This window comes from Equus quagga, chromosome 14, assembly GCF_021613505.1.
Source record: "Equus quagga isolate Etosha38 chromosome 14, UCLA_HA_Equagga_1.0, whole genome shotgun sequence".
In the NCBI taxonomy this organism is placed as follows: domain Eukaryota; kingdom Metazoa; phylum Chordata; class Mammalia; order Perissodactyla; family Equidae; genus Equus; species Equus quagga.
Window position 1 is genome coordinate 4,596,331 of NC_060280.1, and position 15,587 is coordinate 4,611,917.

A 15,587-nucleotide genomic window follows, 5' to 3' on the forward strand; every position below is an offset into this window, starting at 1 on the left:
CCACGCACGTCCTGGACCGGGAGGAGGGAGGCACCTGGGAAGGCTCGCCCCGGCCGCCTTTCCCGCGACCTGCCCTGCTCCCGCGGGCCCTGCTCCGCGGCCGGAGCGCCGGGACCTGGCCGAGCCGGCGTTCGTGGGGAGCGCCCGGAGCCTGCTGGCCTCCAGCCTGCGCGGACAAGAAACACCTGCGCCGCGGGCAGGGCGACCCGCCTTCGTCTTGGCCCCCGGTGCGGTGCCACTCTGGGCTCCCCCGCAAGCGCCCGGGCTTCTGGAGGCGCAGGGGCCGGGCCGCAGAGCAGGGGGAAGAAGGGGACATGGCAGGTCTCTCCTGGCGAAAATACTCTCCTTGGCCAGGAGGCCCTTGACGAAGGCCCGCTGAGCCGGGTGCGGCGCGTTGGGGGAAAGCACGGCCCCGGAGCGCCTGCTCTGCCCGGTCCCCACGGGGCCCCGGGGGTCTGCGGGACTCGACCGGCAGAACTTCTCTTCCGAGCTGCCTGCGGCTGGGAAGATCGCTGAGATGGTGCTGACTTCGAAAACCTCCCTCCTCAAACGGGGACCTGGGCAGCTTTAGACGTTCCCCTCCGAAAAGGAGGGGAATCTGAAATAGGTGCTGGAGGTGGTGTTGGCAGAGGCCACCCATAGGGAAAGAAAGCACAGGGTGACTCCGGGCAGGGCTTGTGTCCCTCGCTGTCTTCGTGCTTCTGCTGGGTTAAATCAGAAGCAGGGAAAGGCTGCTTGAGAGAGGAGGGGATTCTGAGAGGCCAGGGTGAAGGGAAGGGCCTTTTACCTTATACTGCTGAAGGGGACCTCCGAGGAACGGACAGTTGTGGAGGAGCCCAGGCCTCGGGAAGAAATCCTTTCTGTGCAGGCCAGAGCGCGGCAGTGTTTCCAGGTGCCTGGTGGGAGGTGTTCTGCTTGCTCTCTGCCACGGGATTTTACTGAGTCCTGAGGCCTGTTGCCTTGGACCCTGTCTCATTCTTTGGCCTCCAGCCTCCCTCCTGTTTTTTCCCCTGTATTGGGGGTTAGATATGTGTTTGAAGTCATTTTCCTTCAGTATGGTGAAATTTAACTTTCACTGAAAAAAGTTAGCTTTGCAGTGAAGAGTGGTTTGTCCAGGGACCTGACCTGGGCGTGGGGAGAATGGAGGGAGCAAGGCAGGGCCGAGGGGGTGGGCTGTTTGTTTCCCCAAGTCCTGTTTCTTTGAGGGGATTCATACAGGAGAGGTGCCTTTACCTGAAATGTCTCAAGCCTCTCGAAAAGCATGATTTTACAGTTTTGACCAGTTGTAAAGACCTTCTTTAGCACACTCCTTGAGTTTGAATGAGTAGACTTGCCCTATAAGGTAAAGGGCTGTTTTACATCAGTACCTGAAACCACAAAGAAATACCTCATTTTTATGAGAGCAGCTTCTCTCTGTCAGGCATCTTCCCTCAGAACTCACCCAAGGTGGTGAAATGTTACATTGTCGCCTTTGAGCCTCATGGAAGTTACTCTCCATGACTTGGGAGACAGAAAAATACCTGGCAGCGGTCCAGGGTAGATTGCCTGAACTAGCATCATCCTAGCACTTTCTGAGCTGCTGTGGTGAGCGAGTGTGCTCTCTTTTCTTCATCCATTCATGACCTGTAGATAGAGTGATCCTACATCCTGATAACTACTTATTTCACCCGAATACTCTTCATTTCTCCCTCAAAAGTGTATTATTATATGGTGACCCCATCTCAAGGGCATTTCAAGGGCAGTATATTTGCATTTTGGGGAATCAGCTAGTCCAGTGATTCTGAAAAGCCCTGTTGAGGAGGGGCAGGTGCTGCGGTGTGCACTCTCCCATTGATTTGGGATCCCTTGGAGTCTTTTCCCAAGTACTTCTGATCTGCTGTCCCATCCCAGTCTTCATGAGCTGTGGTCACCCCTAGGCACCAGATCTGGGGTCCCCAAACTTGTTCACCTCTTCCTAATTTCTGGAGCACGTGCACCAAGCCCTATTGAGATACACATAAAATTACAAGCACCAAAACAGAAGTTGAAAAGGTGAGACTGTAGTTATTACCCAAAATTCTTTTATATTCTCATTCCTCGGTGGAGTATAGTGCTTTCATCTCCCCCTGTGGTGTCCGAATCCCACTTTGGCGACCCCAGGACTGACCGGGCAGGGATTTATTTTACTCAGCTTGGAGTCCACAGAGCCTGGTACATAGGAGGCACTTAAAAATGTTGTCGCAAGTAAATAAGGACTTGAGGCCACAGCGAGTGGCAGAGCTGGGGCTCCTGCTCAGCCGTCTTTCCCACGCAGGATCGCCAGATTCAGCGTTCTCAGCCTCGGGTCTTTGTCCAGAGCTGAGGAGGCCCCAGAGGAAGAGTACCTGCCGCTTCTCCTTCAGGCTCGTTTCAACTTGTTCAGGCGACCAGTGTCTGTTTCCTGCTGGAAGCTGCCTTCTCGGAGTCTGGGGGCAGAGTCAGCTGCAATCCTCAGTGTTGTTGACGAGATTCCCATGTTCACACCATTTGCTGCACCTGTAGGGATTATTTATGTTTTGCAACAGCAGTTCTCAGTGCTTTGTCACAATGCACTGGCTTGTCACAGTTCACCTGGGGGTGTTTTAAAGGAAGTAATCTTACTTACTAGTATTAAAATTCCAAAGTTTATTTTAGGAAAAGGATTGAAGGTTATTCCTATATTAGTGGTGATAAGGTCACCCTTAATCACCCATGTTCCATGATTCCTGACTAGGGGAGAAAGGGAGGGGATTATGCACATCTGTCCTCTGGTTTGGGTGTTACTGCCACAAAGTCTGAGACCTGTAGACCTGGAGCACAGATTTCCACATCCTCCATTATACCTGGTGCACAGGTATTAAGATGATGAGTTGTGGAGACAGTGGTGGGTCTGAACCTTTCATCATAGTCTTTACCATGCCACCAAGTAATTGTGTGGCCTTGGGCAAGTGATTCTACTTTGTTTTGTGTGACAGTCTCCTCATCTGAAAAATGAAGTAATTGGATTCACTAATTATATCTAAGGCTGCTTGTAGCTTCCAGAAGTTCTATGATTTTATAATTCTTAATTTTAGGATGGCAAGGTGGCAACAATGTTTACAATCTTCTCATAAAAAGATCCCAGGAGTAGCAGAATACGTTGCTAGTTGAAGTTGCACAAGCCTATTTGTTACCGCTCGCTTGGAGGAGGCGTTCTTTGTCTTTAGAAGTGTGTGTTAGGAAATTTGCCATGGAGACTTTCTGCAGGATGCACGACTAGCTAAGGCGCTTTGCTGGGGGAGAACAGCCCTGCTTGTTTCCTGTGGCTATGGCTTAGCACTTGGAAAATAAAATCACTCAGTTTTAGTAATTTGGATACTGTACAAAAAGTTACTCAACGTCCTCACTTCCATATAATTAGTCATAATCTCTCCAACCTGCACAGTGTGCGTATGCTGTACACCAGCGGGTTATCGAGCTTTCTATGTGGAATGATGATGGTACCTGAGGGACTTTGAAGTGTTTTTAAAAATAATGTGTTGCTTTTACTCCTCCTTTTGGAAGCATCATCTCAGATTCTTCCCTGAGGTGTATTTTTTCACTGCACTGAACACCTTTCTTCTTTTAATAGTATCATTTGAAAATATTTTCTTATGTTTTCGCCAACTGTATTCCCTGGCAGGTCAGTAGTCAGTGGCTAACTGTTTATACCTTTTCTGATGGTAGATTTTGCTGTCTCTTGATTTCTGATTTGCTGTCTGTAAATTTCGACATTAGCCTGGTTTGTGTAGTGTGCCTTCCTAGAGATGTATTAGTCTCACCACAAGTGAACTTGGTCTGAACAAAGCCACCATATGAACATCTTTAAGTATAGATCCTTTATTTTACAAACTAGTGAACCGTTGGGTTCTCTTTAAATACCAAGAACAGAAAGAACATTCTGCTGGGAATTTGGAGAGCGGTTTCCAGATCTGCCAATAAATCTTGAGCGACCTTGAGTGGGTGACATGCTTAACCCTGGAGGGCCTTGGTTTCTTCACCTGTAAAACAAGGAAGTAAACAACTCTTACTGCCAAGAATTTTCTTTCTATTTAACTTGATTTTGTTTTTTTATGTATTTCTAGGATCCTTTCTGTTGCATGAAGTGACATGTTGGTGTCTAAATCATGGAATCTCTCTCCTACCCAGGAAACGTTTCCAATTGTCCAACTCTCCTGGAGTATTTCCATTGAGTGGGGAACTCACTGCCTCCCAGGGCAGCCTTGTGCTGGGTGTGGTCTGAGCAGTATTCAGGACTTGGACCTGTGATTCTCTCATTCTGGGCTCCTTAAGGCTTGTGGTGACCACTAATATTTTATGATTTCTAGTTGGACTAAATGCTAATGACAGTTATGGCATCACAAGCATTTAATGTCCAGGCACTTGGCTCCTCACATTAGAAGTGTAAGGTAACATTTGACAATTTAATCTCTTAGGGAAGATCAAAGTTCTGTGCTAGTAGGTGGATCCAGGCAAGTTTAGGCATTTTCTTGGCCTCTGTCAGTCTCTCTCTCAAATTCATATTTTAGTCATCTTTGTAATAGTGGAAGTACTGACAGCCTGCAAGTTTGGATTTTGGTTTCTGGTCTCCCTGGTTGTGTCTTTTATTCCCATTTTTCTTATCAGCAAATAATGGATATTGGAGCAGATGATGGCTGATGTCTCTCACAGCTTTGAATTTCTCTGAATCTGTGTAAAATATTAAGCAAGTAAAGTTGTGAGCATCCTTCAGTGACTCATTGAACTTTTTCTAAGCCTGTCTTTCACTTTTTCTCTCGAAAAGAGACAGAAATTTTCCGCAAAAGCACGATATTTGTTGGTATACCTGGGAGAAAAGTTAAACCCTGCCAAATGTGCCCTTAACTCTGAAAAATGTAACTCATACGACTTAGAATGTTCTTGATAAGACAGCTTTGCTCTTTTAATCTTTTAAACTAGATCTCAAGGTTTTGGCTTTAGAAACATGTTATCCAGCTTGCTCTTTAACTGCTTGGTGCAGCCTTCAAATTTTTGGCAATGTGAAAAGCTTGTTTTCCTATCTATATAAGAGAATGGGCAACTTTTTCCTCCCCCACCAACTTTGCTCAGTGAAGGACAGCTTTTTTAAAGCTTCATTGCAGATAATAAAATGCTCTAATTTTAAATTCTGTCAGTGAAGAAAAAAATCTAGCACCTTTAGCCAGTCAGGACTCTTACACAATGGCTGATTTGTCTGCCTTTCTTGACATTTCTTTTATCTTTAAGCGCTTGATGGTCAAACTATAGGCCAGGTATCAGCTCTGTTGTCTGAAATCGGGTGAGTTCAAAGTTGAGTTTAGAAATCAGTCAGAACAGGAGACAATCATGATTTTATGGTTCCTGTACATTTAATAACTTCTCAACTTTCTGAAGACTTTAGCACGTTGGTGCTCAGAGACCCCCTTTAAATAGCAAGATGTAAAAGTTAGTACGCTCTGGGTTCACCCAAACATGAACAGATATTTGCTATGAAACTATGTGGATGGCTGGGACTATTTTTAGCAAGATTGTTAAAATGTACTGAAGTATTCTGTGTCATGTACAAGTGATTAAATCTGAATGTTTGGGGTGGTGGTTTTTCGTCTCTAAATACCTTTTGACACCATTACGTGTTTTAGTTGTCAGGAAAGCACACCGCGTCCTCCCTCTCTGCAGTAAGATTTGGCACTATGCTTCTCTTATTTTATTTTATTTATTTATCTTTTTGAGGAAGATCAGCCCTGAGCTAACTATTGCCAGTCTTCCTCTTTTTACTGAGGAAGCCTGGCCCTGAGCTAACATCCATGCCTATCTTCCTCTATTTTATGCGTGGGACTCCTACCACACCATGGCTTTTTGCCAAGTGGGGCCATGTCCGCTCCCGGGATCCGAACCGGCGAACCCTGGGATGCCAAAGTGGAAGGTGTGCACTTAACCACTGCGCCACTGGGCTGGTCCCAATGCTTCTCTTATTTTAGATGCAAGTGATGGAGGTTCCGGAATGTCCTTCTAATACTGTAGGTCCAAGAAATGAACATTTGTTTTAAAATGTATTTTTGTAGCTTTTCTGTACTGAAAGATCTTAGGGGAGAGCATTGAACTGCCCCACTGTGGCAGTCTGCGGGCCCATTAGAATATAAGAATATCCTTGTAAGGAAATGTAAACCATAGATATTTTGGGAGGCAGCTGGACCCAGACTGGGTATACGTTCAGCTCCCAGACTGGTCCGCTGTCTGTGCCAGTGAGAAGACGTGGGGAGGAAGCATATCTAATATGTTACAAGATAATTAATGATCCTTTATCCTTCATCTTTCATTTCTAGTTAAGAATTCTGAATCAAGATAAGAAAAGGTTGTGTAAGCCCCTTTAGCTAGTTTTTTCCCTCTATTTTTACCCTACGAGAATGTAGCCTTTTTTTTTTTTTTAGCAAAGTTTTAAATACAAAGTTGACCATTGAAAGAGTGATCATCTTTTTTTTTTTTTAAAAGATTGGCACCTGGGCTAATAACTGTTGCCAATCTTTTTTTTTTTTTTCTGCTTTATCTCCCCAAATCCCTCCTGTACACAGTTGTATATCCTAGTTGCACGTCTTTCTAGTTGTGGGATGTGGGATGCCGCCTCAACGTGGCCTGATGAGCGGTGCCCTGTCCGCGCCCAGGATCCGAACCCTGGGCCACCACAGCAGAGCACGTGAACTTAACCACTCGGCCATGGAGCCGGCCCTGAAAGAGTGATCATCTTAATGCACTCTGACAACAAAATATTTTTGATATTTGAATCAGATTTTAGGACCTGATATCCAGAAAAATCATGCATTAGATTCTCTGCATTGCCATATATTTTTAAAGTTTTATTTGGGGAAATTTTCCTTCCTAAGAAGAGTGACATAAATTTGGCAGGGAGATGGCAACTTCACCTTGGAGCTGTGCGAGGCATGGCTGAGGAATGTGCCTAGGATGGCTCAGGTCTCAGCGCTCCGCTCCCCTCCGGCTGGGAGGTGCCCGCATGTGGCGCTGAGTAAACCACAGAGTAATTTAGTACAAGTGGTGACATAGAAACTTCCCCGAAGAGCTTGATCAGGGCTGTTTTCCTCGGAAGGTTGATGGATGTTCTAAGTCTTACTCTCTTCACATTTCTCCTTTTGGAGGAGCAGGATAGGAGGTGTGCTTCCAAGGTGGCCATCTTTTCTCCGAAACTCTAGATATTGAGCTATAATGTTGATTGCCTTCTAGATTTTTCTCGTTTTCCTAGGGGGTAAGAGCATGCATAGAGGCCCTTGGAGAAGCTATATGGATAGTAGGGGGAGGGCTTGGCAGACTAGATTTTCTCAGGAGAGAGGAGACTCGTGGTTGCCACTCTGTTCCAGATTGTCACCCTTCCCGGGTGTGGAAGCCATCAGCGTCTGCTCTCCTGCAGGAGAGTTCTCCACGATGAGAGCACTGTCCCATGAATAGCTTACAGCTCAGGAACTCGGGGATTCTAAAGTCTGTCAACTCTTTCCGGAGGCGAGGGAAGAGGACACAAACAGCGTTGACTAACCTTTAGGTTTCTCAATGTTCTTCAGGACCATTCATGTGCTCGTCTGTTTTAGGCACTAAATTAATCCAGTCTTTGCATTTTCCAGATGTGCTAATTGCCATTTAGGTCCTCTTCAAGCTCTTTTTATCTCACATAAACTGAAGCATATACAGAATTCTCGTATGTGTAATTTGATCAGAGGTAAGAAGGGAACATTAAATGGATTTAATACACCTCAAATAGTATCATGTTTTAAAAATTACACATTATGGGTTTACTAACTGATATTTAGCAGTTTATCGTAATCCCGGTTTTCATCCTTTTTGTGCTACTTCTGCTAGTTCATCTCATTTGATTAGTTTTTTTTTTAAATCTTAATATTTTCCTATCTTTGTAACAAAGAAAAATTTTCTTGTTGGCCTTCTGTTTTCTCCAAGGTCATTTTGAGTGCATGGTCATGGACTCCAGCTTTTTATGTCACTATCTACTCTCCAGTCTTCTTTTTATAGGCATATTTTTGTAAACAGGCCTTTAAGAAGGGTTTTGTTTTTGAGACTGTGACAGGAATCAAGACTCCTGAGCTCCTAAGTCTGTGGGCTTGGGCATGTCACTCAACCACTTTGGATGTTGGCTTTTCCATCAGCAAAACGAGGTAACGTCTTTATCTTTGAGGGTCACACGTAGCAAATCCTTCAGCATGACCTATTTGAGTGACACTGAGGACCCAATTTGTTGTCATTTCTCCTGGGAGTGGTTAAGCAGTTGTGTATGTGTGTTAACACTTTGCAATTTAAAATTCTGAACCCCATTTCTCTGGCTCTTTGGATGTACATCATGTTCAAAGTCCGCTGTGGACTGCCCGGGTGAGCTGCTGTGCTGGTGGAGAGAGAAGGCTGCTGTCGGCACGTCCTCCATTCAGGGACTCACGGTCCTGGTGGGAAGGAGTATGCCTGTGCGTTTATCAGGGGACTTGCTTATAGGCGGTGCTGCTCCCTTCTGACACAAAAGCCGGCTGGTGAGAGTTCCAGTTTCTCTGGAGGAAAGAGCTCGAGGGACATTGTGTTGCCTGGCCTCAGTCTCTGACTTGGCACTGCTTTCCTGAGATGGCTGGTCAGTGTTTGTCCTCACAGCAGACAGGCATGTGACCTTCGACAGTGTCAGCATGATCTTTAGATACGCTTAGTAGTCCCTGCTTATCCAAGGGGCTACGTTCCAGTGGATGCCTGAAACCATGGGTAGTACCGAACCCTATAGACACTATGTTTTTCCTATACATACATACCTATGATAAAGTTTCTTTTATAAATTAGGCACAGTAAGAGATTAACAACAACTTCTCTTTGGCATATGTGAATTGCCGGCATCAGGATTCTTGTGCTGTGGAGCCGTTGTTAAGTAAAATAAGAGTAATTTGAACACAAGTCCTGTGCTACCCTGACAGTCCATCTGATAACCAAGACAGGCTGCTAAGTGACTAACTGGCCAATGGTGTCCACAGCGTGGATCCACTGGACAGAGGGATGAGCCACACCCCAGGTGGGATGGGATGGAACAGCACGTGATTTCATCACGCTGCTCACAGTGACGTGCAATTTAAAACTTATGAATTATTTATTTCCGGAATTTTCCATTTAATGTTTTTGGACTGAGGTTGACCGCAGGTAACTGAAATCGCGGATAAGGGGGTACCACTGTACTAATTTTCTCCCTTTAGACTTTGGAACACTGAGGAAGTGCATTAAACAGTGCTTCACTCGTTGGGAGCCTCATGCCAGTGTGTGCCCACTGTAGTTTTTCTGGTGACTTTCCATGTTGGGGATGGGTGAGAGTTACTCAGGACTGACAGTTTAGCTGTGTTCTTGTTTCTTCATCTCACTGTTTCTAGAAATATGCAGATCATAGGAGAAATTTTTCTAAGTATTTTGGAAAAGATATTTTACTGGTTATTGGATACCTGTGTATTCTTTTTTGCATTTGGGACTAATGCTGGTGTTTTGTGGCTAAAGAAAAGCTTAGTATCTAAAAAGTAATTTTAGAACTAAAATCCTTTCTTTAAAAACTTTCATATTTCTAAAAAGTTATGGCATTCTTGTTAAGTACAGTTAAGTCTTTCTTAGAAACTTTAAAAACTTTTCCGGGTTTTGATTCAGACTTGATCTGAGAATGAATTATACAGCCGGAGCAGTGGCTAACGTATGCAGCAGTGCTCACAAGCCGTTTAGACTGGCCGAGCGTTTCCAATACAGTTGTGCATTTTTCACCCTGGGTCTCTTTCTTTAGAAAAAAAAAAAATGTTTGAGATGTTTTTCCCATTACCATCTTGACATCTGCCTGGTTACACATGAATGGCTTCACCCAGTCCCACAGCAGGCAAACTCCTGTGGCCCTGCTTTCAATAGCCATGTCACTGACAAAGAAAACATATGGGATATTTCATTGCTGTCCTTTGCGAACAGTCTGGGGCTGGGAGGGCATGCAGCAGAAGGCTTCATACTTCATGGTAGATTGGCAAGTTTGTCTGCTAACCACAGCCTCTGCTGTTAGCAATCAAACTGTGTTTCCCAAAGCCCCATTACATTTTGTGGAAAGGAAATCTCGTGTTTTGGATAAATCAATTTCTAATAGCAGTTTGGATTAAGTTTGTATGACCTGCTTCCATGGTGGGGTTTCCTACTTAATCATATATTTCACCAAAGGGAGTTGTGTGTGTGTGTGTGTGTATGCAGGACATGTGTATGCAGGTTTGATATGTGGTCTGTATTTGATGGATACGCAAGTTGGGAAGGAGGATGCTTGATTCCTGATAGAACATGCCTTGAGGACTGCCCGCCTTTCTGTTTGTCTTCTTGTCAGTGCCTAGAAAGAGATTCTTCTCATGCTGGCCCAGCACTGCTGCATTGACCTGTGAAGGTTTCTCGTGCACAGTACCAGCCTTCTACTTGGGGATGCGGTTTCGCTTCAGCCAGCGTTAACAGCTTTGCTTTGTGCATCTGAATCCACAGTGTGGAGGCCTGTCAGCATGTATGGCAGGAGGGGGACAAGTGCGTGGAAAGAGGGGTAAATCAATTGCTGTTTTTTTCAGGTTGTCTTCTATGTTAAAAGAATTTGCCATTGGGGCCGGCCGGGTGGCATAGCAGTTAAGTTTGCACATTCCGCTTTTGCGGACCGGGGTTCACCGGTTCGGATCCCAGGTGTGGACATGGCACTGCTCAGCAAGCCATGTTGTGGCAGGCGTCCCATATATAAAGTAGAGGAAGATGGGCACGGATATTAGCTCAGGGCCAGTCTTCCTCAGCAAAAAGAGGAAGATTGGCAGTAGATGTTAGCTCAGGGCTAATCTTCCTCAAAAAAAAAAAAAAAAGAATTTGCCCTTGACACCACCGTGGCTGAGGTGGCCTTCCAGAAGGAGAAAAAAAAAGCCCTATGACATCCAAAGATGAGAAGATTCATGACTTCGGCTAAGGACATAATGACATCCATTTCATCAGGGTCCTTTCCAACTCAAGTTACCCCAGCCTGAATTTCTAGTTTCATTGTCTCCTAGGCATGCAGGCTGGTTTTGACGGGAGTTGGTGATTTAGCGAAAAGGAAGTGAGCTCTTGTTTTATCCCAGATATAGCCAAATGTTTACATTTATATATAGACGTCATCTAGAAGGTATTTCTGATGGTTATTGGTATTGTTACTGAACATTATCTGCAAAGCAATGTGCTAGTGGAAATTACTGCCTTTCACGTTTTCTCATAAGAGTAGTTCCTTTTGCAGTTCTTGAGGATAATAGATTTCGTTCAAATTTGTTGGCTCTTGGAAGGTTGCATTTTAAAAAGTTTCAGTTTTATGGTCCTTTACAAATGAGTCTATTTGAGGTTCCCTCCCCTCCTGTTTTTTGTGCCTCCATATTTTTATCCTAAAATAACTACAGATCTTCCTCGACTTAACGATGGGGTTATTTCCTGATAAACCCATCATAAGTTGACAATATCGTAAGTCGAAAATGCATTTAACGCGCCTAACCTACCGAACATCATAGCTTGGCCTCGCCTACTGCAAAGGTGCTGAGAACACTGACATTAGCCTACAGTTGGGCAAAATCATCTAACGCAAAGCCCATTTTATAATGAAGTGTTGAATGTCTCATGTAATTGATTGAATACGGTGCTGAAAGTGAAAACAGGATGGCTGTAAGAGTCTTGGTTGCTCACCCTCGTGACTGCGTGGCTGACTGGGAGCGGTGCTCGCTGCCCTGGCCCAGCATCGTGAGAGAGGATTGTACCACGTATCACTAGCCTGGGAAAAGATCAAAATTCAGCTTTCCCAGTACGGTTTCTACTGAATGCGTATTGCTTTCGCACCATCGTAAAGTCAAGAAATCCTAAGTTGAACCGTCGTAAGTCAGCGACCATCTGTAGTTTAATCTTGGATATTCCATCTTCTTTCTTTCCTGACTGCTTAACTGACCCTCTTACTGTGAGTTCACAGGGAAAACTCCTCTAAACCTACCAGTCTTTAAAGTGGTGCTTGTTAGCGTGCAGTTCTGTGACTTTTTGTCACCACCATCACTGTGAAGCCCTAGACCATTCCCATCCCCCCACCCCGTGCCCTTTGTAGTCAGCCCCTCTCCCCACTCCTAGTCTCTGGCAACTGAACATCTATTTTTGACTTGGGTCTCTTATTTTGTATTGTTTTGCATTTACCAGATTGTCATATAAATTGAATGAAACAGAGTGAAGTCTTGTGCCTGGCTTCTTTCACCTATCATAAAGCATCTGAGAGTCTGCCATGTTGTTGTGTGTCTGTATGTAATAGTCCTTTTTGTTGCTGAGGAGTATTCCATTATATGGATGGGCCACACTTTGTTCTTCCGTTCTCCAGTTGAGGGATATTCGCCTTGTTTCCACTTTTTGGCAATTACAAATAAAGCCAATATAAATATTCACATAGAGGTTTTTGTATGAACATAGGTTTTCATTTCACTTGTGTCAATAAATATAAATACCTAGGAGTGAGATCTTGGGTCCTAAGTATGTGTTAATAAGAAATGTTGGTCTAGATTTTAATGTCTTAGAGCTGTAGTGAGGTTTGATGTCACGAATCCCTTATAGCCTCAATATATACCTTTAGCAGATGCATATGTAGTATTAGCAAAAGCTGTTGAAGCTGATTTTGTTTAAATGTCTGTACTTCTAAAAGGGTAGACTGTTAGCTCCCTTTCTGGTCCTGGCAGTTATTGTGAGACCCCCGAGGAATGACCCAATATGGAGCATTTTGCTGACAGTGAAAAAACTTTGAATTGTTAGTGTATCCACGTTTGGAAAGTCTGATTAAAAAAATGGAAACTTGATGAGGAATTGCTGGGCCCACTTTGTGTCCTAGGCCTGTCCCTCGTGTTAACTCTGATTTCTGCGGTGTACACCCCCACCACCCGGCCCCCATTCATGGTGGCGCGGTTCCTATTTTATAGCTGAGCAGACGGAGATTGAATTGGATGCGGTCACCTGCCCAGGCGGGCCACAGTTAGCAGGGGGGTGGGTGTCTATGAGGCTCAGGTGTCCATTTTTGTCCGTCCTGTGGTTTACTTAGATAGTTGACAGAGTTTAGCAGAAGAGGAAAGGTAAAATGAGAAACGAAATGGTGAGAAGCTACAAGTTATTATGGGGAAAAAAACCCTCAGAAGTGAAAATAAAGCATACCCACGTCTCTATACATACGTCCAGCGGGAGGCTGACTTGATTTAGGAGGAACTTATATCAGAAGTATTTACTGTGTAAAATGGAGTTATCTTTTCTTCACAGCAGAATTTTTATAAAGTATCTCTCGCTTAGTCTCCTTGCTTTTTGCACATCTTCATTTAAAAGCTTTCACGTCATTTTCTCCGTTAATAGTGTTTGTCTGTGTCCAGACAGTGTCAGTCGTGTGCATTTTGGCTTTTTCTTGTGGAATTCACTTAGATGGTCTGTGAAAGTCAGAGCCGTGAGCCTGCGACACACTGTTCTGTTCCTTCAGGAGCACGTTTCTGAATGTGCGTCTTTAAACCAAACCCTGAAGTACGTTAAAAAGCCAAGTGTGCAGTGTGATGGTTTCCATATAGCTGCCCCCTTCACTCCCTGGAATTTCCTGCCTCTCCTGTTGAAGATGTTTTTAGAGGGAAGTCAGCATAAACGTGAATCACTCATGAGCCTTTTTTCCCCCCAAGGCATTTCATTTAGTCAACTTGGTATTAATTTAGTCGGTCTCTCTAGTTGACTCGAACACTGTGCGTGTTGACTGTGTGAGCTGATGTTTATTAAGCTGTTAATGTTTTACGGACTGGCCGGGTTCCTGTTTGCATCTGTGCGTTCTTTCCTTTAGCAGCAGGGCTGTTTGGGATTGAACATTTTGATTTTGAATGTACCCGTGAAAGCCAGCCCCATCCTGGACAGTCATTTGCTTGGCAACTCTAACGGCTGTCTTCTCCTGGAAGCGCTTTGCTTTTTTATTTCATTGATGTTGCATTTTTCGTCATGAAGAGCTTCTTGACGGTCTGTCTTGCCATTCAGATAAACCATCATTATCGTCTTGTTATTAACTTAGGTGCTAAAAATAATAAATGTTAGTGAGTCCCAGGCATCCTGTGAGGTGCTTTGCATGCGTTATCTGTTTAATACTCCCAGCGTGCTGTGATTCCCTCCATTTGGGAGCTGGAGAAATCACAGGCGGTGAAGGCTCATGGGTCATAAATGAGGCTTGGTACGTGGGGTGCTGGACCTTGGTTTTCCAGAGCGGGTTGTTGGTTGAGTGGGTGGTATGACTGTGCGTTAGTGCTCCTCCTCGATGGAGGCATTCGTCCAGCTTGCGTGTGCTGGATATCGTGAGCTGCTCATTTTACAGATGAGGAGTTAGTTCTGAAGAGGTTAAATCTGTTCTGTCCTCTGCTTGAAGTGTTCTCAGCTCCTGAGAATGTAGGTTGGGACTCATCTAGATCCTAAAATCCTAAAGGCCATCTGGTGAGTAGTCCTAAAACTTGTGTGTGTTATGGCCCCTCATCAAAGAGGCAAGGTCTTTCCCTTGAGGAAACAAAAAGTCCATTTTCCCCAAGGACGTATATTTACATTTATATGTTAATAGACCTGACATCTGTTTATTATTTTCTAAACCTTTCAACTGCATACATCATAGCCCCAAATTCTTGCTAATGTTTTTCAGACCTTCCTTCCTCCATCCTCCTCTGTTAAGAACTAGTAGTAAACAGTTGATCTGGCTCAAATTCTCCGTTGAACAGGGAAGAAATCCAGTTACGTTTAGTTGTGTGGCTTGGCTCAAACTATTGGTAGTCCTCCAGAGTATGTCAAAGACAAAACAAAGCAGAAGGAAGCTCGTTATCAGAATAGATGGTCTTTTCTTTAACTATGTAAACTTTCAGTATTTAATAAGATTTTGACTTGTGTTGCTTGTGGCTTATGCTTGTCAGATAGCAAGATTTCTTGAGCTTCTTCCTTTTGGTCCTGTCTTTCATGGGCCCGGTACTGTGTTGAAATTGTAGGAGATAGTTGTTTTGTGGAGATGCATCAAAAAGTTTCATGCAAATAATTTATTTTTTGAGAGCTACTAATATTTGTCTAATTATTCATGGAATCAGTAGTCTTTCAACGTGAAAGTAATAATTACTTACTGAGATAATGTCAGCACTTAAAAAATTAATTTGTTCAACATATATTTATTAAGTGCTCGCAGGGTTAGGAACTGTTCTTGGTGCTGGAGACAAAGATAGCTGATGATATCTGACAGTGTCCCTGCCCTCATGTTACTTACCTGGCAGGAGATGGTGGGGGTAGAGGTGGCAGTAGACAGTAAAAAACTAAACACAGTACACGTATAAGGTCAGGTAACATTAAATACTGTCAAGAAGAGTAAAGCAGGCTGAAGGATGCTCACTTCTTGAGTAGAGTAGTCAGGAAAGCCTTGAAGGATTGAGTAAGATAATTACTGATTGAGACGATCAGTCTGTATCTGTTGGAATATGAATCCATCTTAAGCAACAGCAGAAGATTTTAAAAGTTCCTCCCCATCCCATCGTGAT

The 15,587-nt window shown here is 44.2% G+C and overlaps 1 protein-coding gene across 1 annotated transcript in view; it reads left to right on the forward strand.

The window, feature by feature from the left end:
• Window positions 1–24: 24 nt before the first annotated feature.
• The window catches only part of LGR4 (leucine rich repeat containing G protein-coupled receptor 4), a gene marked incomplete at its 5' end in the record, with an annotated part of 94,006 nt that continues 78,443 nt past the window's right edge, over window positions 25–15,587 (forward strand). The window contains one exon of the mRNA XM_046685454.1: window positions 25–227. Coding sequence (XP_046541410.1) covers window positions 25–227 — 203 coding nt within the window. The remainder of the gene's footprint in view (window positions 228–15,587) is intronic.